The sequence below is a fragment of the Lepisosteus oculatus genome, chromosome 3 (assembly GCF_040954835.1).
Source record: "Lepisosteus oculatus isolate fLepOcu1 chromosome 3, fLepOcu1.hap2, whole genome shotgun sequence".
In the NCBI taxonomy this organism is placed as follows: domain Eukaryota; kingdom Metazoa; phylum Chordata; class Actinopteri; order Semionotiformes; family Lepisosteidae; genus Lepisosteus; species Lepisosteus oculatus.
This window is the reverse complement of record NC_090698.1, coordinates 72,239,967-72,263,935: the sequence shown is the minus strand read 5'-3', so window position 1 is coordinate 72,263,935 and position 23,969 is coordinate 72,239,967. Positions and strand designations below refer to the sequence as shown.

Below are 23,969 nucleotides of genomic sequence, written 5' to 3'. Positions count from 1 at the left end.
ATCTTAACTGAAAGATTAACTGAATTATTAATCATACAGTATATTATATACTAAATGCAAAGATGCAAGATGCATTCATTTCAGTCTCATCCAGATGACTAAGTATATATATATATTTTCTAATTATTAGGACTGCGTTGCACAAATTAGAAGATTAAGGAGGAGAGAGAATAACCTGTCTGGCTTCTCTCATTCATTTCAGATCAAATACAGGCTGTTCTAAAGTAAATTTAATTACTGTAGTCTGAAGACAACACTCACATGAAAGCCTCTAGTATAATGTGAAGCAATCACTGTTTAGACAGTAGCAGCCCGATAATATTCCCCTACACTAATCCCCTTTTATTAAAGTGAGTCAATCTGGAAAAAGGAGGCTTTGATGAAACATCTAACTATCTGGTCTCTTTCATCCCTTCATACAGAATAAAACACGTACATACAGCTTGAACTCCTCTGACGTGCGTGATCTCATAGCAGAATATGTCAGCATTTTGGATGTACAGCCAGTACAACAAATTCTACGTGTAAAAAAAAAATAGGTTTGGTGAAGGAAAAAAAACTGAAAAAGATTAATTTCCCTGGGAGACAGGAAAGCAGGTCTTCTGCTGAAGCATTGATTTCTACCAGAATGTGGCCATCAGGTGGCTAAATTAGAAACTGCCGTTTACAGAAAGCTTAGGGACTCCTGTACTAAAAGAGAATAACTGTATTGGAAAGATTAGAAATCAGAAGCAAGTACACACTTACTTACTTAGTCTTTGAATTAATTTCACTTTTTATATTTATTACCTTCCCTCTTTGTTTTCTTCTGTGTTTTCTTACAAAAAAGACTCTTACTTTTTCCAACAGATTTCTTTTAATGGATGAAGTTTGTTTTGGGCTCTAAAATTAAGTGTGGAGTTGGGGGCTGCAGTCACAAATATCTTCTTAAATTTTATTTCAGAATGCTTTATGTCTGTCAGTTTTCACCGTGTTATAGCAATATCAGTAAAAACTGTTCTGTTCTTTCAATTAGCCTAGCACTTTGCAGTATCAAAATACCACTAAATCAAATCTCATTAAATAATAATAAAATAGTTGTAGTTTAGAGAGAGAGAAATCCCACTGAGCCCTAGTGTAATTGAATAAAGGTTCACAGTATTAAAAATGTAAACATGTTGAACTGGTAACCAACCAAATTACCTAATAAGGAAAATGCAGTTGACCCCCCCTCCCCCCCATGAATAAAAAAGTGCACAACATTCTGACCCACAAGAAATGGGGGGTCATTCAGGAGGTGACCACTGACCCCACTGCTGACCTGATCAGCTGGTCACCTCCTGCACCCTGCAGGACATTTTCCAAGACCGTCCCACCCTGGTGCACTAAAGTGAGGGGGTCAGAAAGCAGTGAGCACCAATTCATAAACTTTCCTCCCTGTCCCAGTATGTCAACATTGCCATAAAAGACCAATTCCGTGACCAGGGACCCTCGGAAGTGTTCCCACAGTCTCTGGATTCCGCCTTTGTTTTGAAGAAAATTCTCATACCGCTGATCTTTTAGCGGAGCAAGCCGCCACATCATTGCTGCTCTCCAAAATTGGCCAGTATTGTTCCGCCGCACCGCACTTGATTAAAACGTCTTGAGTTCACGTTGGCCCCCAGTTCCTCAGAGACACATCTGCACTTTCCCACAGCTTTGCTTCATGATGTGGCATTAAGCAAATCTGGGAGTTGTGCATACAAGGTGTCACAGTGCCTGCGGTACTGACTCACAGCATTTTAGGAGACTGCAGTACCCTCCTGAGTCTGAGGCCAAGTACAGAGAGATTAACACATTTGAGCCACTTGTTGATTTTCAAATACTGGATTGCCTTTTGATGACATCTTCAGTTTCTTTCATGGAACAGCAGGGTGAGGTCTAGCTGCTAGAAACCGCAATGGGCTCTCAGTGGGTTGAAGGGCCTGCTATTGTGTGTAACCTTTCTTTTGTCCGTAGGTGCATGTCTCTTTTTTCTGCCCATGTAAGCAGCCCTCTGAACTTGACCAATTGTTTGTTTCAGACGTTGAGAAAGAAGGGGCTAAATGGCTGTGACAGTCCAGACCCAGATGCAGACGACTCAGTGGGTCACAGCCCTGAGTCTGAGGACAAGTACAGAAAGATTAATGAAGATATTGATCTTATGATCAGCAGGCAAAGATTGTGTGTAAGTACTCCTGAGCCTCATTTCATTCCTCTTCTCTGTCTTGTCTTGTTTCCTGGTATTTCTCCGAACCTGGCAGGCATTGAGCAAGAAGGAAAGTACGGGCTGTGAAAGCCCTGATCATGACTCTTCTCTCGCTCTCACCCCATGCACTGAAGAAAAATACAAAAAAATTAACGAAGAGTTTGATAATATGATCAAGACCCATAAAATACCTGTAAGTATTAAAGAGAAACACAACAGCTGGTCTGCTGCTAGCTGCTGCAGTAACCTTTTTAACCCTCCTGGTGTGGGTTTCTCAGTTACCACCTTTAATCGCCCCGTTTAACACAGAAAAAAGGGGAAAATCATTTTACATCTTAGTATTTGCAATTATTATAATGCTAGGGTCATTATCAGTGTATTCACCATAATAATTCAGAACACATATGGTATATAATGATGAAATTCTATTTAATTATAAACAGTTTACTAGAAGATAATTACCATGTACTCTGAAAAGCCAAGAGTTTTTATTTTTCTTGAGATATCATTTTTTTTCCTCCGTGTAATTAGTGTTTAAAAGGCTGTCAGCGATTGCTGGATGTATGAGATCCATTGATCACTAATTATATGCATTTGAGCAGTAACAGCATTTACATCAAACGGTAACATTCTTTTAAACCATGAAATCTTAAGATGCCGTGCCCGCATTGGTAGTTTAAACAGCTCACCACACTGGAAGGGTTAAAGCAGAGATTTCTGCATGAGAGGTTCCTGATTTAATGTTAACCCTGTGTGCACAGAAAGGGAGTCTCATCTGAGTCTCTCCCAGCCCTCGACAGAGTGCTTGTCCCCTTGTTCTGAGGTTTATCTTCATTTAACACACATCTCCCTTCATGATATTCCTGTCTAACAGTTCTTCCTATGCCTTGCCAGGCTCTTAAGAGAAATAACTACCGCTTCAGCTGCAATTCTGCCAGTGCTGTTTTTTTGTATATCTTCAGAACATACTTGCAGTGCTCCCATTCATACCCTGGTGATTACTCTTCTTTATCCAATTAACACAGCCTTTAACAAGGTTCGTTTACCTATCTTGTGCAAGGCTGTGCATGTGTGCCTACAACTGGACACAACTTTACTGGCCTCAGCTACATGTGAACTACACAACATGGCCGAAGGAGGTGAAGTGCATCTGTCTGGATTTATGCTATTTATACATTTGCATGCGATTGAAGTGGAGTTCTCCAGTTCTGAAGCAATTTAACAGGCTATTTAAAGGGCCACCAAGCTTGAACTTTTTTAGTTTGCGTGACAAGTGTTCTGAAATTTGTGCTTTTGCATGATTTTCCAGTGGACAACAAGAAAAGGGTAGTGCTTAATTGTGAAAAACCCTTACGTGCTTTCAAAACATTTAAATCTGTGGCCCCTTCTCATTACAGTTGTGAAATCCAGCTTGGCTACAGCTTAGCTACAGAAACCATTCTTGGTTTCGTATTTCTGCATTTTTTTTTTATTCTGTGAACTTATAACTTTCATTTCATGACTTGTGAATGGCTGAACTGGATGTCCCCAGGCAAGGGGAACAGCTGTCCAGTGGCTGTGATAGTGAGGGTGTCACAGGGAGGAAGGGTGTTAGGGGCCTTGGCAACTGTGGGCACAGCAAGTGGCAGTTCAGAGCATGGTCACTGTGGCGACGAAGTACAGGGCTCCCAGATTCCAAAGCTGGAGATGATCAGTGCGCGCAGGAAGGATGGCACCATCTAAATGACAGCCTACTGAAAGCCCACGCATGTGAGGCGTGGTATGTTCCTCTCAGATCCTCTCTCCCACTCAACCACAGGCGGGCAGGCAGGCAGGCAGGGAGAGTGCACGAGGCAGCCAAAATGGAAGATGTTAAAAAAAGGAAGACCTAGCCAGGCAGTAATTAAAGAGCTACTGAAACCCCGCCGGGTGGGTTGCAATTGAAAAAAAACAACAAGAATGAACGCTAAGCCGCTAGTGTTGAGACCTTCACTGCTGATCCTTTTAAAATAATATTTACGCAGCCAAAGGGAAAGAACTGGCCATAGCCTTGTGCAAAATGAAGAAGATCAAATTTCCACTGGATGTGCTTAGAGATGGGTGTTTACTTGATCCTGGGACACATGGCAGCAATTAAAAGGCTATTTGTACTTCCCAAGGATAACACTGTGTAGGGACGGCGTCCAGCTTGTTCACTGGTTAAAAGCAGCACAAGAGCAACCAATAAACATGATAAGTTGTGCCAGTGGAGCATGGTGTTCTCCAGAGCAGCGCTACAATTCTGTCTCCTGTGGAACTTTACCTTCATCTAAACAGAAATGCGATAAGAAGGAGTCAAAAGCAAATCAAAGGTTAAGAGAGGAGGCTAATTGGTCCATCTGACTCAATATAGCAGCCAATGCAAGATTTAGCCTTCAGAATTAAATTCAGATCTGTCTAGAAATATTTGGTGTTGACGGATAGCCTATAAATATGTTTGAAATGGTGTAATACGTGTGACTTCACAAGTTCTGGAGACTTAGGAACGAAAAAAATGAGTGTTTATGTCTTAAATATGGTTGTAATTTAATTTCTCCTTTGAGGAAATAATTCTGCTTGTTACCATGTATCATCTTTGGTTGAGTTTACAACAAGTGTGCTGAGGCAGATAAAGGAATAGAAAGGAAACCACAGTTTTTACTTTGGGCTGAAAGGGGTCTAAAGAAAGTGAAGCTGATAGAAGGAGAAAGGGCAGCAGGCTGGAGCTGAATTAAAAGAGGGAGCTCACTAGAACGTGTCGATGGAGGGACAGGCTTCCCTGAAGAAACTGGTGTCCAAACCAGCGTCATGCTTTCCCATGGGCCTATTGCTCGGGCTGTGACAAAGGCAGCTTTATACCCACGTCGGCCTGCCTCTTGCACAGTGCTGGAGTTCAGCTGCAAGCAAAGACCTTTACACGGAGCCAAAGTAATAACTAGAGCGAAACTAGAGCCGTTTCTGCAGCGGACACATCCTCCCGCCTTCCTTTCTGTGCCCTTCGTGGACCTGGGAGCGCAGGACTCCTGCATTGTCACATTGCCAAGGCTGAAAGCGGCCGGTCCCGCCCTAGTCCCTCGGGGATCCATGTGACGGCGGCTTTGGGATCGCTCACGGCCGCGCTCGAAAGTGTGTCTGTCTGTCTCCCGTGCCCGAGCCACTCAGGAGCCGGCTCTGTGCGCCAGTCTTTCCCCGCCACGGGGAGAGTGGTGTCCTCCGCCTGCCTGCCGAGTCCTGTAACCTCTGCTATCATGCTCTCTCTTTCTCTCCTCCTCCTGGCTGCTGCGTAGGCCGTTCCCCCCTCGAACTACGAGATGCCAGTTTCCATCCCGGTGAGCAACCCCAACAGCCTGATATACAGCCACCCAGGCAGCTCACTGGGGAACCACAGTCTCCTGCCTCTGGCCCACCCCTCTCTTCAGAGAAACAGCATGTCTCCAGGAGGGACACACCGGCCACCCAGTGCAGGCAACACAGGTACGGTGCAAGGCCTCGCTTCCATTTATTCTGAATCCTCCTTCCAGTGAACTCTTTTTTTTTTCTTTTTCTGACACTGTTCACTGCTCTCTCGTATTACGCTATTGAGTCAGACCTGATAAGTGACAAAGGGGCCCCATCTGCTTATATGGGGCAGTTCAGAAGGAAATTAGAAGTAGCCCGTGTCTTTGCTCGGAACGATATCGCTTTTGTTGATAACAAAGTTGTTCTGCCGAAACACAGCTGACTGAGAAAGAACGATAGGTTTTTGAAATTCGAAGCATATGGTTCCAAACATCTGACAATATCTGAAGTACTTCTAACAGATGGTTACAAATAAATAAAGCTTTCCAAAGCACCGAAACGTTTTTTCCTCCCATTTGGTTCCGATTGCCCTGCAGTTTCTTTGGTTGATTTTCTCCTATGTTTAAGGGGCTAGCCTTTCGACGCTGAGCCAGACATTTGATCAGTATAATCAAAACTATGTCCCAGAAACAGACATCTCTATTTTCCTCCAAATTAGTTCCGGCTACAATTATTACAAGACATCTTTACTCATTCAATTGAAATACTTCAGTTTTTTTTTTTCATTTTTTAAAACTTCCAGTTTTGCGGCCTAATATTTTACTGAAAGGAAGTTAACATCGCTTCGAGATTTTAATAAAACACATTATCCCCTGACATTTCACTTTATATACTGAGTTTCTTGTGACATATCTGTGGCCAGCTCAATCCTTATGCTGGTTTGTTTGTATTGTCTGAAAGCTCTATTTTGTCTTCTGGTCAGTTGCCTAATGCCCACACCATGAGCAATGTGATTATCTTTGGCTTCCTGATGCAATTTGCTTCATATTACAGGAGCAAAACTAAATATGATTTTTGGCAAAGAAAGCAATACCTAAACCACACAGACTCTGACTTTAAAAATATATCATTTTTCTTGGATGGTGTCATCAGCTCACTGAAGCCATTTCTAGAACATACGGTCAGTGGAAATGGGTAAACCAAAAAGATTATTTTTTCTGTCTCACACAGGCATGTCATTAGGTGGGGAAAGACTTGTTGAAATAACTTGGTTAGACCTGCCGTAATGCAGTGAACACACTGGAAAAGGGGCTGGAATGAGCAGTTAGAAGTCATTCCCTAAACAGTTTTTTTTTCTCTCATTTAATCTTAGGTGGCCTTTTGGGTTCAGACCTCACAACTGGTGCAGGCACCAGTGCTGGTAAGAAATGTATATATTTTCATACACACGTCCACCCACTGTAATGCTCCTAGAAACCCAAAACTTGCAGAATGTAAGAGTCACAAAATGATTTACTGCCCAAGGTGTAATCTCCGTGCAAACTCAGCTCTGCGTGCGTAAGCCGTAAGCAAATTGACCAAGTGAAATTTAAAAAAAAAACTCTGAAAGCTTCATAGCAAATGGATTCCTGAATGTACTGTTTGTGCCTCTTACCATTGTCATTGTTTGTGTGTCCATAGCTCTGTATTTCTAAGAACAGCTATTTTCATAAGGAGTCTTGTTACATTTTGGAAGTTTCCGTGATACATGCCTCAGAAACAGTTAATTGGATGTTAATTGGATGGCGACTTCAGTTCGCTGGTGTGGCAGTTTCACAGACTGATGTGTGCATGTGCAGCTGCTGAGATGGCTTCCAGCACCAGTTGACAGGCAGAAGGTCAGAAGGACGTTTTACTGTCTGGCCATGTGTAACTGCCTGGACAAAAGTTGCATTTTTTGCTATGCATTCCATCAGCCACATACTGAGGAATATCCATTAAATGTGCCCTTTGTCCTTCCTTTTTGAAGGAACAGAAGACCCTATGTTTTTTTTTCTTTTCACAGCACAGCCCCGAAAAGTATGGATATGGTCATGTGGAGCTTTTAACTCCCATTTAGCACCATTTGTTAACAGACAGACAACAGGGTCTTATGTGCATCTGCTGAAGTTTTTTAACTTTTGTTTTTTAGTTATGTATCCGACTCCGACCAGGGGAGTTGTCATTTTTGGTGGTTTGGCTCTGTCAGAATTTTGCAAAAAGTGTTAATAATTAAAAAGGCACTTATTCACCCCTGACCCCTCCCTGTGGAGCTGGCAGAGCAGTAGTATAAAGACAATAAAGAAGTTCAGGTGGGCTAATTTAGGATGAGGTGGAAGTAGCAGGCAGACCAGAGCCTCAGCCCAACAAAGCAAATTAAACTGCTACACCGATCATTAAACCATTCTTGCAATAAATACTATTTCACAGTGGTCTACAGGTTTCTCCCTAGTTTCAAATGTATAACACTCTCCCAGCCACTGATATAGGTCTGAGTGTGACCTTTGTGAAGTAGCCCCATATATTGGGAAAGATGAAGTGAAAATGGTTGAAGGAGGTGTCTGTAGTACTTATCCATATATTGTAATGCAGTTGTCCAGAAACAGCTGATTTCATATCAGAATAACAGGCATTATTGTGATATGAATAACAATCTAGATGTTTGATAAGAAAATTTAACAAGGCTCTTGAATAGCTAGGTTTATATGCTTCTGTTTCTTGGACTGTTTTCATGTGCTGATTTACTCATGATAACTTAGACTCCATGCACATTGATTCCAGTGTCAAGCATTCAGAGTGCAGTCACACTCCTTTCAAGTTTATATTTGATGTGGATGCGAAACTTTGTCAAGTTTAATACTGGGAGAACGCTGAACCCTATTCAGCATGAGGCTCATGAGAAAGTCAGCAAAGTGGAACAGACATGTTGGACCAAGTCATATTTTATAACATGGAGCCAGTCAACATGTTTTGTGAGTTTATTAACTTTGAGTAATAGTTTCTGAAGCCACCCACATTTTGACCGTGAATGTGCAGCTATGTACAGTAGCCCAAGACTGAAATAAATTTTAGCAAGCTTGTCATATTTATGCCTTTTTTTCTAAACAACAAGAAGGATTGACATTCTCAATGTTGATTTTCAAGGTACATTATGGTTAGCTTCTAGCTCAGGAACAGTGGTATTACTGTACTTTTACCTACAGGTACGAATTCATTATGTGACATCCAGAAGCCCAGCAGCACTGTTGTGAGGACTTCTTTTGTGCATTAGGTAGCAAACATAGAATGAACAAATTACAGTACGTTTTCTGTGCTTTGAGTGTCCATATGACCCTTTTCTGAAATTTCTTTTTTGCTCTTCTTTTAATCCCCAAGCTACAATCCTTCGACTTCTGAATAATCAAGAGTGTGAAAGAGACATGTGAATCACTGAGTGAAAATGAATGAGTGCATCTCAGGTCCATACAAAAGTATAGAAGTTGAATAAATAAATGTATTTGGTCTCCAGGAGCCATACAAGGCAGGTCTTTTTCTCAAAAGTTTTTTTTATATCATATATCAACATTTTTTTCAATTATTTTTTATTCAAATTAAATAGGGATCATAGAACAAGGAATTTGTTTTACAGACATGACGTTTATAATGCAGCTGCTGGTACTCATGCACAGCTCTAAATAGAAATGGTAAGGAGATACTGCTCTTAACCATGCAGCTCTTACTAAAATGTCACATACTGGAGCTGCAGCTGCCTCTGTCAGCTAGCAGTGCAAAGCGCGCATTTCCCATACCTTCTGAAGGTAGGGTGCTAATTCCGTCCGCGACAATTATTTCCCAGAGGTCTTTATGATGAAGGTGGCCTGTTCTAATCATCACAGATCCTTTGCCGAGAGGAAAGCTGAAATGACTCTGTGACAGGAGTGTGTCTGTGAGTCCAAGTGATTTGTGAGCCGGTCGAACAGAGACGCTACAGGAACTCACCCCACCTGTTGTCCCCTTGTTTGTTTTAGCAGCAAAGCCCAGGCCGGGGTGAGCTAGGAGTCCTTATACAAGCAGCTTTTACAGATCAGCTGGTACAGGCTAAAAGCAGCTGTGAGAAAGGGGTGACAATTATTTTGACCATTCCAAAAATCTCAGCCTGTTGTCAGTGTAGTCTGACGGACTGCTGTTGAAATGAAGCTTCTCGCGTTTTTTCGCGGGTCAGCACGGTGGTGTAGCTTTTAGAGAGGGATGAAACTGCTGTTCATCTCCTCTGACACGAGTTCTGAGCAGAGGCCTGCTAACGCTATGTAATGCACTCTTTTCACATCTTCCAGGTCAGGAAGAAGTGGGTAAAATGCAATCATCGCTGCAGGAATGACCTTCTTCTGTAAATGTCTGTAGCTGCTAAACCTTCTAAAATCTATTTATTGTGCGTCTATCATTTCAGTAAATTTAGGGAGTTAACTGTCACGTTGCAGCACAGGTAGTATTTAGACAGGGTGATCAGAGCTGTGTGCTATTACAAGGAACAACCCAATGTTTCTGTGTTATGGGCTGAAGGACATCCCACAGCTGGACAGCAGAATGGGGTTATTCTCTACATTTAGACATAGGCTCTCAATGTTATTTTATAAGCTGGTCTGTGTTTTCTAAAATAAATGAATGCCTTAAGAAATAATTATATTAATTCTGTAGCATGAAGATCCTTTCAGGAGTGAGTGAGGGTTAGAGTGTCAAAGAAAGCAGTTACAGTGAATTATGGGCGTCAATATGGATCCAGTCAAACTAGTAACAAACTTACGGCTTTGACTTTCTTGATTGATTGGACAAAGAGATCATTAATATTCATACCCATAATTCATTATGTTTTATCAATCCACATCTAGATTAAAGTTGGTACTCTGAAAAAAACAACAAATATATTTTATCACAAAGTTAAGGCAGCAGCTTTAAAATAATAGTTAAATTGCCGTGTTTTTATAGTTTTTTAATCTCAGTATATGCAGATATTTTTAAATGTTTATGCTGTTTTTTTGGAAAGGAAAATTGATCCATTATAAAAATGCAAAATTCGGATTTCATTTGTGTATTTTCTTACATAAAATAGATACAAAAGATCATAAAACTTTTGCAATATATAAATTACTAAATATTTAAAAGTACAAATACTATTTTATTTATGTGGAGGTGGTGATTTTGAGCACTCTAGATCAGGCACTTGTGAAGAGAATCAACATTGCTGTCAATAGCAGCAGTCAGCATTTTGCAGTTACAGCTATTTCTGTAAAAACTGCACAAATTCAGTTTGCAGACTGGAGAACTTGAGAACTGGCAAGTTTAACAGAAGTAAGTGTGAATGGAGAACGGGATAGAAAAGGTCTGTTAGACCACAAAGAAAAATATCGGAAATTAGATTGTACAGCAGAAGGAAAATGTACAGTCAAAACCACACCTGGCCTGTGTGCAAAAAAAAAGAATGCATTGAAGACAAAGACGTACGTTTGTTCTAGAAATATTGGACGTGCACACTGCAAGTGGATTATACAGGGTTTTGCCGTACAATATCAGCAGTAATCTTTGACATTGCTTAAAAGTAAAAAGTAAGTGAGCCAGTTGTTTTCAGTTTTGATCACTGTGTGTCTGTATGATACAGTGTGTCATAAGGCTGTGCAGTACGGTGCCCACACACAGCAGTCCCACCAATGGTGATCGTGATGACACTCCATTGTCCGAATAAATAAAGATAAATTGTCTGGAGCAAAGTGACCGTATCTTCAAGAGCACATCTTCCTTCGGTCAAGCTGAAGGAGATGATAACTAGACAGTGGCCCATGAAATAGCAGTGTATGTCTAGGACAGCCACAGCCTGATGCTTCACATGGTGACGGGACCTTTATCTCATTTCCCATTCCACTTGTCATATTTTAGAAAACGTCGTCTTCTTGACTTGCTGATGTGTTAATGTAGCGGCGCAGCTCCTGCTTGAAACTTTACAGGTACAGTTTTTAAAGGCTTAGTATCACTCCACTAGCTGCAGAATTCCTCCTGGTTTGTGTTTTTAAAGTGCAATTTTAAAAATCCAGAGTGTTACTTAATTGCCCCAGTCATTTGCTTTTCGGGTCTTGTAATTGAGTTCCCACACGGCAAGGGAGCGTTTGATGTAGGTTTCACGGACATTAGTTCAGATTTTTAAAGTGCATCCGAATGATATTTGTGATCTAAGAGTCAATATTAAAGTAATGCAGTGGGCAACACTTGGTTTCCATGGATACGGCCTTTTTTATTCCAGCAGGTGAGAGAGTGAGCGATCTGAGTGGCATATGGCCACAGCAGAGTTCGTAGAGTATAGTTGGGTTTTATAAGCTTTCTGAAAACTAGTCAGACATACATGAAAATGCCAAGCTTACCAAGACATAGAGGACCAGTGTAGAGTGCCAGTGTAGTGTTCATAGAAATGTTTTTTAGGTGAAAACCAGTGTCATATGCTGTAAAGTAATACAGTAAAAGTTAAGGGTCCTTCATCATTAGGACAACAAAAATGTCTCAATCTTTAAAGATGCACATAGCTTATCTTCGAGGTTGTTTCTCAGGGCTATTTCTGAATTAAGCAGGTATCGGTCATCTCACAATTCCTGAACCTGTACCTACAAGATTAGAATATCAGGTTAATAAATGATTACAAGCTTCTATGTTAGTTTGTTAGAAAATAGTACTATTAAGTGACTTCACATGCTATAAATGCCTGACCATTGTAAAGGTCTGGTTCTGCATTTCTTTGGTTAAAGATGGCGAGTCATGAATTTCAGCATTCACTGAGTAAGTTTTAAATCATTTCAACAGAAACAGTTTTCCCTTTTGCAAAATATACTTTGCAGATTTGCAGATCTGCACTCTGTCTGACGGGCTGGAGCCATTGCAAAAGCAAATACCAAAGCACTGAAGTGCTGGCAATATGAATCCCTTTAGCACACCAACCATACGCATATATATACAATATATGTTTTGACAATTATGGTGCTTCATTTAATTTACTGCTAGAAACCCCACATATTCTTTGATTGTACAAATTGTGCCTTCAAGACTTTCATTTAAAAACAAAACCATGCCTTGACATTAAATAATGAAGAATTACTGTGGACGGCAGCTGCATTTCATCTGTTCAGAGTATATGATTAGGAACTTCATTTATGTCTAACATATAATTCTTCCCTCCCTTTTAAGTGGGAAGTGCAGTATAGCGTGTTTGCATTTAGTCCCTCAAAAATCTGAATGTTGGCTAAGAGAAAACACAGTATATATACATCATGAATGATAGTAGGATTTCTGCACCTCTGGCTGTAGCTAAAATAAACTTGGTTTCAGAGGAAAAATGGTTTTCTGATTTCTGTTGGATTTAATGCAAGCTCTTTGTTTCAGTAAACCATAGACGTGTACTTATCATTCTTTTCCAAGTAATGACTTCAACTAGATCGGTTTGAATTCCCTTAATTTGACATATCTAAAACAGGTGTTGCAATGCCAGGGAAACGACATAGTAAGGAGAATGTATATCTGAGTTGATTATGTGCATACCCCAGCCAGATAAAAATGAGCACCTGTCATGTCTGGCGTTCATACAGTGAATCATGCAGGGGTAAGCAAGCATTTATGACTCATTTCCAAAGTCAGTCTCACTTTGACGCAGCAATGCATCAGGGAGATCCACTCTGAAACTGCTCGTGTTGATCCCTGGCGTGCTCTGAAAGTACGGAACATGTATTCATTATTCGCAGAGTTCACAGAGTGTTCACAGAGTGAGATATATAGAAAAGAGCAACTGACAGAGTGGAGGTTATGCATGTGTTTTGTTATTTCAAATGGCGTCTAGCAGCACAGTTTTTGGCACATGTCAAATTTGACCTGGTATTAGAAAAATCTTAGAACCTGTGTATCTTTCTTATCGCCAAACACCTGTTCACAAACCACACTAGGGACAAATGAGACTCTTTACTGGGGCTTCAGTGATAATTTAAATGTTCTAAAGATAGTTTATAGACTGCAATATAAGCTTCATTTTCACACATTGGAAGACACATACCATATCAGTACCACAGCACATTTACAGTGTGAGCTGTACTTCCCTTTTTGCAGAAAAAGCTGTCAAAATTGGGCAGATGCCTTTTTTCTCATTTGCTTGATTCTTCTATTGATGTGGATTCTGTAATCCAGCCCTGCCAAACCACAGAGCTTTGTAGGTCTTCTTCAATTACCGATGTGCGACTTCTTCACCTGCTTTGTGAAGTTGAGGTATTTTTTTTGTCTAAGAGGATGAAGTAAAAATAAACAATAAGTACATGAATGAATGAAAAATCAGACTGTTTGGGCTGTTGTGCTGCCTAAGCAGGAATAAAGATTCTAATTAAATACTTTTCTTTAATTTATTTGTTCTGCGAGACAGTTTGCTCCATCATGAACTGCTCAGCTCCTGTAACACTTTCTGTAACTGTCAGAGCGTTTTGCAAGGAATGTTGCTCTTCTGTGTGGTGTGGCAGAGGTAAAAGTCATAATCCAAGCGGTTACAATCTTAGATCATTTCCAGAATAAGTTGTTTCGGAGTGCAGTAATTCAAGTCACTTCCGTCCAGGTAAAAACTGGTGAGGGGGCAGGGCGTGTCGTACTCTAACCCTGACAGGATCATTAGCTCCTTGTCAGCAGCATCACCACCTAGCGGCCTGCTTTTGTCCAATCTCAGACGTTAAGCTACACTGAGGCCTGGTCAGCACAGGACGGGAGACCTCCAGGGAAAGTCTCAGTTGCTGCTTTAAGTTGTGTTGGTGGTCCAGTAAGGGGTGGCCTTCGCTCTGGACCAGAATAACCAGAAGCCAGTGGCCAGCTGAACTGGGACCCCTGTAGGAAGTGCTGTCACTTTCTGGACACCTGGGAATGAAACCAATGTCTGGGCTGCTGGTTTGGTAAAGACCTCGTGGCTGGTGTGCGCTGGTGCTGCCGCGTGTCACTGCACTCCAGGCGCGCTGGGGTTCTTGAGGATGAGCCGCAGCAGTAGGCCGTGCCCTTGCTAGTGCAGCCCGATGATTCTGGGCTTTTTCTCGTGTCGCCCCAACAGGAAACGGTTACGGCAACCACCGCAACTCGCCAGGTTTGCTGGTCTCACCTGGGAACATGAACAAGAATATGCAGGCGAAGTCTCCACCGCCCATGAACCTGGGAATGAACAACCGCAAGCCCGACCTCCGCGTGCTCATCCCGCCGGGCTCCAAGAACACCATGCCCTCGATTGTAAGAGCCGCCTTCCGCTGGACAGTTCGCACCCCGCTCCTCCGTGTCCTCCCCTGCCTCCACCTCAACAACCTGACCATGGCAGTTCCTAAAATACGAAGCCGCTGTTGTTCTCCAAGCCTGTGGCCATTAGCTGAGTGAACAGGCGTCCCCAGGCGTGACGGCCTTGTAATGCCTTTGCGAAGGTGTTAGGAACGCGAGAGACCCAAATGCCTCCCTGTTAGCGAAACAGAAAAAAAACTGCTTTTAAATTGTGCCTGGAGTAGGAGTAGGAGTATTTTAGAAAAAAAATATTTTGGTATTTGTGGCATGCATAACCAGGCTGCTGTTCACTTAAACAACTGTCAAGAGTCCCCAGTTTTGGACATTGAGCAGTCCAGCAGGTTTGCTTGGTCTGTAAAATGTCAGTAGATTTAGACCGTTGGAGTAGACTTACCTAAAACCTTTTTAGACCAGATTAACTCCTCTCCTAGGTTTGAGGTTACTTCTAGGTAGCGTAAAGACAGACTTAGAAAACATGTTGGATTGTGGCTTGTGGGGACAGGCATTTCTGAGGTGTTTGCAATATTCACCATTCAAAAATTAGAATTAAGAGCCTTCCCCTTCAGCATATACACTGCGACTAATTCTTACTTATTGCCTCATCTCAATGCCAACAGTCTGAGGATGTTGATCTCCTACTGGTAAGTGGGATTACTGTTTCTTAAAAAAAATCAGCACACATATATATATACCATCCTCATCCTTCATTAAGGCATAAAGAGCTAACAACTGGGAAATTCAATCAATTCTGGCTGTACTCTTAAAACAAGGCTAAATATGAGTCTCATGATCTATTGCGTCTATTTTATAGTTTTAAGGACAAAAGACTAATGACAGTGGTTTGAGCACCACCTAGCGGTTTTTTAAAATAACTACACTGGATTGCAATTATCGCTGTAGTGATCAAAATATCAAGACTATATGTTTATTTTTTCTCCCTGCCTGCTTGCTGTAGTGTACTTAAAAAAGTTTTGAGTGTGAATAAACAAAACAGTATAAAACACAAGCTAGACATGCATATTTCATCATATTTCCATTCTGTATGCTTCCTACCACAATAAAGCAGCCCTTTTACTTGTTACTGGTGCTGTTGCCAAGGAGACCATGATGTAATGGGTTTCTATGGCAACAGCTAGTCTTCTGTAGGGTTGTAAATGATAGGGTTGCCAGAGTTCAGAGGAGCCACATGTTAAATGATTAATCTTAAAAATTTGCATCCTGTTGATTCTTTTAGTGCCTAAAAACAAAATGTGTTTTGCCCTCAGCTTAATTTACGATCATGTCCCTTTCTTTCATTTCAGAACCAGAGAATAAATAACTCGCAGTCTGCACAGTCGTTGGCTACTCCAGTGGTTTCTGTAGCAACACCGACTCTGCCAGGACAAGGAATGGGAGGGTACCCATCAGCCATTTCTACCACATATGGTACTGGTAAGGAATACCTGTCGCTGTTGGAAAGACCATCACACACTGAACCCAGCTCCGCCCTTTCCTGCCACGAGCTGGCCTGTAGATCTTTCACAGTGAACATTGCAAAGACCAAAAACAAAAGAAAAAAAACACCATCTCCGGAAAGTGGGTGGCACACAGCTTGTAGATCAGCCCGTAAAAAAAGAAGAAAATAAGATACCGATTTCCTTCAACGGCATTGTTACATGGGACAGTGTGCCTGTGTACCTGAGCCTCATGTTACCTCCCTTTCCTCAGGAGCACTGTTCTGCCCTTTCCAAGCAGAGGCCAGAGCTTTGAAAGCCCTGATTGCAAACCCACCACAGCCTGGATCCTCTTCCATGGCGTTCAGGAGGCCGCAAGGTCAAAGCAGGAAGCAGCACGGCACCAATTCACACAATAACGTTGTTGTCCATTTCAATTACGTTTACACAATACTTTCTATTTGTGTGTGGCAAATATGCACAAGACAGTTGTAGATTTTAGTGTCTTGTGGAAATAAAAGTAAATTGTTTAATTGGAGTGTCTCAGTTGTAGATTTGTCAGTCTTGAATAATGTTGCGTGATGTTATCTTCTTCGCCTTAACTAATTTCTTATATATTTCTTTAGTTATGCGTTTCTTTTCTGCTCTAACATTTAAGAAGAATGGGGAATTGGGAACTGCTCAAACTAATAATTGATCGCCTTGTTGGACCCGTTAGAGCAATTGAGCTGAGTGCAGTGATACGTTTATACCAGCAGATGGTGCAATTTGCATTTGTCAGCACAGTCTTGTTCCTGTCCTGTATAGCTTGTGTTTCCACAAGAACAGTTTTCAGACTTCAATGTCAGTATAGATGTTTGACTTCCTGATGCAGGGTGTGAAGGTTTTCCTGAGAAAAGTGACATAAGGAATGATTAACATGGCCTCTCTCCCCATGCTCTTGCAGAATATTCCCTGAGCAGTGCAGACCTATCATCGCTGTCTGGTTTCAACAGTGCCAGCGCCCTTCATTTGGGCTCAGTGACAGGCTGGCAGCAGCAGCACCTGCAGAATATGCAGCACTCAGCCCTCAGCCAGTTAGGGTGAGTATCGGGAACACTGCTCGCCTCACTGATTATAGGGCAGGAGAGCTCAGGGTAGACCTGCACCATGCCAAAAGTGCCGGAGACAATAGGGCATTTTTAAAAACAAAGACTGAGATTTTCTTTGAGTTCTCCAAATATGCAACAATACACATTATAACAGACAAGTTGGAAAATGGGCATTTGCTGTTATCACAAAGATTTCCAGATTTCTGTTAGCTTATCACCCAGAAATATGTTTTCAGACTTTGAATCTAGTTACTGATTTTCAGATGTGTCTCATTACTGTGCCGACACTTACAAAGGGGGTTCGTTAACATCGCTTCTGAAGAGCAGCTTATCCACTCCCTCATCGCCCCCCTTGTTGTTGAGTCTCACGTTGTTGTGGTTACTTTCGTCTGGTTTCTTCTGGGTGTTGCTTCCCTTTTAAATTCAAGGTCTGTCAGGTTCTGCAGTGATCGTGTACTGTATGTTCAGTGGTCAGAGAGGATTATGGGTAAACTCAGACGTTTACCCTTAATGAGTTTAGCTGATGCATCTAGGCCTGCCTTCACAAAAGCTTTTTTGTTCTTAATGACAAACAAAAACAGAGAATGGCAGGCTGGTTAACCGAATGAAGGACACACAGAAAATGGTAAATTACTTCAGTCTTGTGTCTGGGTGCAATACACACTATCATCTGTTTCTTATTAGCCTACCATAATGTATATAAGTCTCCATATAGCTTCCTTTTAGAAATTACAGCAGATTTGTCAGAAATATAATTCCTTTGAGACCATGTGCAAGTGGTGCATGCCAGCAAGAGGTTTCTTTTTCAAACCACTGGTAAATCTTTGTCTTGGAAAGGCTTGAAGAATGTATAGATTACATCAAACAAACTCCTACCACATTTGACAATTTTCCATGACGGATCTTCTATTGCAAATCATTTTCAATTCTGTTTTATTTTAGCATCAGAAAGATTCTTTCTTCATTTCTAAATGGTGTAAAACGTGTCGTAAAACCATATCGAATGGTCCAGGCACTGATTTTATAGCGTGTCTGTCAGTAAATAATCACAGTTGTTCAATGGAGAACAACTGGAGACGCTTTTTTACTGTGTCCAGAGAACAGTCATTTTTGGTCACATCCGAAAGTCATGAGCAGCCAACAGAAAGAGCGTGGGTCTTCCCCGTCAGGAGACAAGGCTTACGCAGGCGGTCTTAAGGACCCTGTCAGGGGGGTAGATGTATTTCTCAACACTTGCTTGACATGCACAGTGCTGCACGTGACTGTATGTGCAATGCCCTGCAGCTGTAGTAGTGTTTTCAATGGGCTCATTTGAACTGTGGTTCGTCAATGGGGGGGGGGAGTGCTGTAAGTGAACCGGCTGTCCACAAGGGGGCGCCATGCATGTGTGTGTATGTGTGTGGGGAGTAAAGTGGGCTGTTCGGGCTCCTCATTCTGTAACTGGGTTTCCTTTCCTCCTACAGAAATTGCACTAGCACTCACTTATCTCAGAGTACAAATCTCTCCCTGCCTTCTGCTCAAAGCCTCCACATCAAGTCAGAACCTGTTTCTCCTCCTAGAGACCGCACCGCCACGCCATCGGGGTACCCCCAGCAACACTCCCGCCAAGACTCGGGGAGGTCTCCCGTTGACAGTCTGAGCAGCTGCAGCAGCTCTTACGAGGGCAGCGACCGGGAGGAGCACAGGAACGATTTCCACTCGCCCCTGGGACTCGTCAGGCCCTCCCCGGACGAAAGAGAAAGCCCCTCGGTCAAAAGAGTGCGGCTCTCAGAAGGCTGGGCCACATGATCGCGGCGGGTTTTTTTTAAGAAAAAAAAAGGGTTATTTTATTTTTCTTGCAGAGTGTGTGTGCTATACGTACTCAAGTGGTTGGGGGGGCAGGAGAGGGAAGGGGGAGCTAGGGGTGGAAGGGGGGGCAGTTGGGGTGGGGTTTGGGGGTGGGAGGGGGGGGCGGGACTATGCATTACTTGTGCCGTGTGTGGAAAAAAAAAAGTAAATAAAAAAAAAACAAAGCAACAAAAAAAAAAGTCAGGTACTCTGTTTTGTAAAAGTACTTTTAACTTGCCTCAGTGATAACAAGGATAACTAAAATGAAAAAGAAAAAGTTAAATGGCTGAGATAACGGCCTAGCACTTGAGTTGTACAACTAAACCAACGTGTACAGATGAGGTTTTCTGGCTCACTTCTCTTCATCGCAGTGCTCCCTAGCAAAATGTATGTTACAATAGATAATGTCATGTTGCAGGTTCAACGTATTTATGTATATAGAGGGTTGGGGGTCGGGGGTCGGGGGTGGCGGGTTGGTGAATTTGCCAGACTTTGCAGATTTATTTACCGAAAAGAGAAAGCTGTTATGCAACATTTTAAAACGTGTACAGGAATCTTTGCAGACCCAGTAAGGGAGAGGGGTGGGGTGGGACGGGTCTCTTCCACATTCAGACCATCTAGAACCCATTGAAGACAGCTTACATTGCAAGTATGGCACTCAGTGATTACGAGGATCAAAGGACTTTCGTAAAAAGTGGACCATACTTATATATTAGGGGGAAAAAGACAACGTTGGCGAAAAGAGCTGTTGTAGTTCATCAAAAACAAATCCGGGTCTGCATTTAATAATCAGTATACAAAAAGATGTATGATACATTTTGCTTATATTTTCATAAAAAATGAAAAAAAAAATGCAAAGCACTTGTGGCTTTTTGTAGTTTACCTAAGCCAGAATGTGTTTTTGATAGCTTTGCTGATCTTTTAAACAAGAAAGAAGGAAAAAGGGCCTACAGGAATTAAGATAAACGGGCTTTTTGTAAAGAAAGCCCCACCCGAAGCCATGAAAATAGATGATGAAAATCCCGTGCTTTGCTGAACAAATAACTGTTTTCTCTTTGTAGAGGTTTTTGTTTAAAAAAAAGTGTATTTCTAATTATATATAATAATATTAAGAATCTTTAAACAAATCTGTGAAATTAACATGCTTGTGTATAGCTTTCTAATATATATAAAATAATTATGGATATAGCAAACATTGTTTTTATCTTGCTAGTGGGGGTATGTATGTGCATCTGCACATATTGTTTTTGCTGATCTGTTTAATCTGTTTAACAGAGTCAGTCAGGGGTTTATTCTAGTTTAACCTTGATAACCAGCTAAAGTTATGTGCCCGTGTCTGTATTTAATAAAAAAAGACCTCTTTACAAATGCTGACATATCATGGAAGCAGGGTGGCTACCATCCACAGAGGGTTTAAAAGTGCATGATTAGAAATTGTTTCTGAAAATATGGATATGAAGCTTGATAACAGAACACACTTTTGTTGGATGTGCTGTGTTACAAAACCTTTCTTTGCAACCCATCCTTAAAGGAATGAAACCCAAGCGCTGTGTTTTCTAACAAGCACCCAAGGTGAAAAGCAACATTGAAAATGAGGGTTTGTCCCTTTTTAAATATTATGGAAAGTTATTGTATATTTAGAGTCCAAACCCTCAGATTTCTGTCTTTTTACCTGTAACAAATGTGTGTTCCATTTATTAAAAACCACAGCTTTGACTTTAAATGGCATTGGAATTTTTGAAATCCATACAAAATCAACAGATTTTGAACTCAGGAAATAATTGAAAGACTCATATTTTACCTAATAAATGATGTTCAGTTATTCAGGATGTGGTGAAGCTGAGAGCATGAGAGTGCTTAGTCACTGCATGACCCTCATGGTTGCCTGTCAGCTGGCTGTTCTGTTTCCCCAGTTCAATGTGACTTGAAGTAGTGGCAACATACAAATTTAGCAAATCCATAAGCTGGTTAAGGAGAAGCACAAGTTTTGATTTTAAGAAGTCACTTTTTATATAAAGCTAGTAATCTCACTCTGTCTCTGCCTCCTTTCTCTGAATCTGCTGTTACCCAAGTGTTATGGAATTGCTTTGTGCAGAGTTGATACGAGGTTACGATATTATTGCCATGTACTTGTGGTCAGGTTTTTAAGGGGCAGAGCCCCAAGAGTTTCTTTTTTTAATTCAATGAAACTACACAACCTTGTTGGCAGACAGAGTTTTTAGGCAACAGTCTTTTAAGAAAAACCAAAGCTAGTGGCATTTTAAGATTGCTTTTCTATTGCTCTATATCACTTTCTAAATTCATGCTTATTGATGATCACATATCAACAATGCTAACATAACCATTTTACAAGGATTTCTATGAGTTTAAAATCCTAATGTATATAACACATTCCCATACATAATTCACAAAAAAACATAAGACAATTCAAATGACTTCTGTACAAGACATCTATTATTCTGTTACATATTTTTAAAGAAAAGAAGTGCTCAGCTCTTCTTTGCTTCCTCATTCTGTGGTAATAATTCACTAGGCACATTTTCAATAATTCACATGTACAATATATGCCATCCTTAAAACAAAGTACCTTCATTTGGAAAATGTGAATAATTTTAAATACAAGTACTAAAACTAGCTAATTTGAGTCAATACATAATCCTAAAGCTGTGATCGGCATATTCACAGAATTTGTAAATTGTCTTTTCTAAATGTGTTTCACATAGCAGTGAGTTAATTTCAGAAGAAAAGCCACTAGATCACACAAGCTAAAGTCTGATTTGCCTAAGCAACTGGTAGTTTGTCGTCTGCTCTACTTTGTGCCATTTCTCTGTATCGAAACAAGATTAAAAAAATGTCATGTCTGCTTTGTGATACTGGTTTCCTGACACTTCAGATCTCGAGAAAGACGGACGGAGTACTGTTTTTTTTATGACTAGACTGCTTCAAGATGTTTAGATAATGGTTTTGTTCCTATATTTTAACCAAAGACATGGAACAACCAAGGTTAAATTTTAGATTTCAGTCAAAGATTTCCTGCAGATCTTTTTCTGAGCAGTTTTAGGTTTTCCTGTTCCATTCTTTACTTGTACCTCAAATTGACCCACAGAGTACCTCAGATAACGAACAGAGGTCCGTGTCATGAGCAATAAAGTCAAGTATTCCGGTGCGTGACGTGAAGGCAGTGTTCAATAACAGAACCTTGGTTGTTGTTCAGTAATTGTATAACTCGTGCAGACTTCTTGGAATGCTCCAGCTGGTTTGCTGTTTTCTTTATATTTTTTTTTCTTCTTCCTGAAAGTTGTTTCCATTTAAAAAAAATACAAAAAAACAAAACAATAGTAATAAATGTAGCTTGTACAAAATTGGGGAACGTTGGAAGACAATGTTTTGAAAATAAAGAGGATTACAGTGGCATAAGCTGGACTTTGTCGCCACTTGAAGATAAGATGTTATTAAATTAAACCGCATCTATGTATCTCAAGGGACTTAATTCAGCTGTCTGTAGTAAACAAAAATGGAAAAAATTACAGTTTCTCCTGCTGGAAGATAAGGTATTTGTATTTTGCAGACAAATCAGTAAAGTTACTGGCTTTCTTAGTTACCTGGTGTCTATGTGTGCTTCTTTATATTGTTTTGTTTTATATGTTGTACAATGTCAACACTCACCCTCACACCTCACTCCTCACACAGGAGTCTTGCTGTACATGAGCTGCATTGCTCCTGCACCTTTGAGCCCACTGGTTCCAACAAAGAGCCTGCAGTTCGCTAAATGTGTTTCCAGGGATGTAGCCCTGCTGTCCATTTGAAAGATCTTCAGTCCACCGTCAGAGTCTCTTGTTGTGTCTTGGTGATATTAGTTAGTATTGTCCTCCGCCCAACATTTGATTATATGATAATATGAGTACTGGACAAGTATTTCTGAATCAATACTTGTACGTAAAACTGTTGTGACAAGCAACACACATTCAGGTAGGACATTTGGGGATCATCTTTTGCTCCTGTTCTGTTGCTGTAGAGTTCTTGTTTGCACCAAAGTATTCTTTTTAAAAATATATGAAAGACAAAAGGGGCTTTTGGTTTTGTTAGTCTTGTTTTTCTCAATTCATATTCGATTTCCACTCCTCTCTCCAGTTTCAAATAAATGGTACCTAAATACATCCCCTCACAGCTCGGAAAGAAAGATTAGTTTTTTCTCTGTTTATACAGATAAAGTAGAAAACAACACTGACATGAGATTTATCTTCTGTCCGAAGCTATAGTTCCTAACTCCATTCATTTCGAACCCACGCTTAACCAAACTGGTGCTGATATTTGTTTCAGCAGCATCAATGTCCCTAAACTGTAATGACATTCATTAGGAAAGTTAGCTTAATTATTCAGACAAGTATCCACAAGTGTCTGCATAGCAAATAATGGATTTTAAGAAACCGCTTTACACACAGAACTTGTGGGGTGTTACTGTTGAGTATCAGTGCATATGTTTCCAAGAACTCACACCATCATAGTCCGATTGTTCCTCTATTTCTGGAGGTCTTTGAACGCTATAGTATTGCGGATTGAAATACTTCACTGTTCCGAATTCTATAGGCACTGACAGAGCTGTGGTGTTTCTGAAAGTAGAGGCTTGAATTGGATTTTGTTATACAAGCCCATGACTTGTCAAAAGCAGAACGGAGAAAGACCGAGACCTAGAGATAACAGAAGCAAGCTTTCCTGGCTGTCAGACCATCAGAGGTCAGGTTGAAGAAGTTGGATGGTTCCCAAATATGGGCCTAATCCCCCCACTGAGCTCACAAGATACCGCTTTAGCACAAATTCAGG

The 23,969-nt window shown here is 41.0% G+C and overlaps 1 protein-coding gene across 18 annotated transcripts in view; it reads left to right on the top strand.

Moving 5' to 3' along the window:
• mef2cb (myocyte enhancer factor 2cb) overlaps positions 1–19,217 on the top strand; it is an 88,703-nt gene extending 69,486 nt beyond the window's left edge. For 4 of the 18 annotated variants that reach the window (XM_015360718.2, XM_015360712.2, XM_015360732.2 and 1 more), the window contains 9 exons: positions 2,042–2,185; positions 5,491–5,677; positions 6,855–6,902; positions 14,583–14,755; positions 15,415–15,438; positions 16,099–16,228; positions 16,505–16,609; positions 17,177–17,312; positions 18,785–19,217. In XM_015360718.2, coding sequence (XP_015216204.1) covers positions 2,042–2,185; positions 5,491–5,677; positions 6,855–6,902; positions 14,583–14,755; positions 15,415–15,438; positions 16,099–16,228; positions 16,505–16,609; positions 17,177–17,312; positions 18,785–19,109 — 1,272 coding nt within the window. In that variant the 3' untranslated portion in view covers positions 19,110–19,217. Of the gene's footprint in view, positions 1–2,041; positions 2,186–2,261; positions 2,400–5,490; positions 5,678–6,854; positions 6,903–14,582; positions 14,756–15,414; positions 15,439–16,098; positions 16,229–16,504; positions 16,610–17,176; positions 17,313–18,784 lie in introns of all 18 variants that reach the window. The other 14 variants (XM_015360755.2, XM_015360788.2, XM_015360780.2 and 11 more) reach the window with 14 other exon arrangements.
• The last annotated feature ends 4,752 nt before the right edge of the window (positions 19,218–23,969 follow it).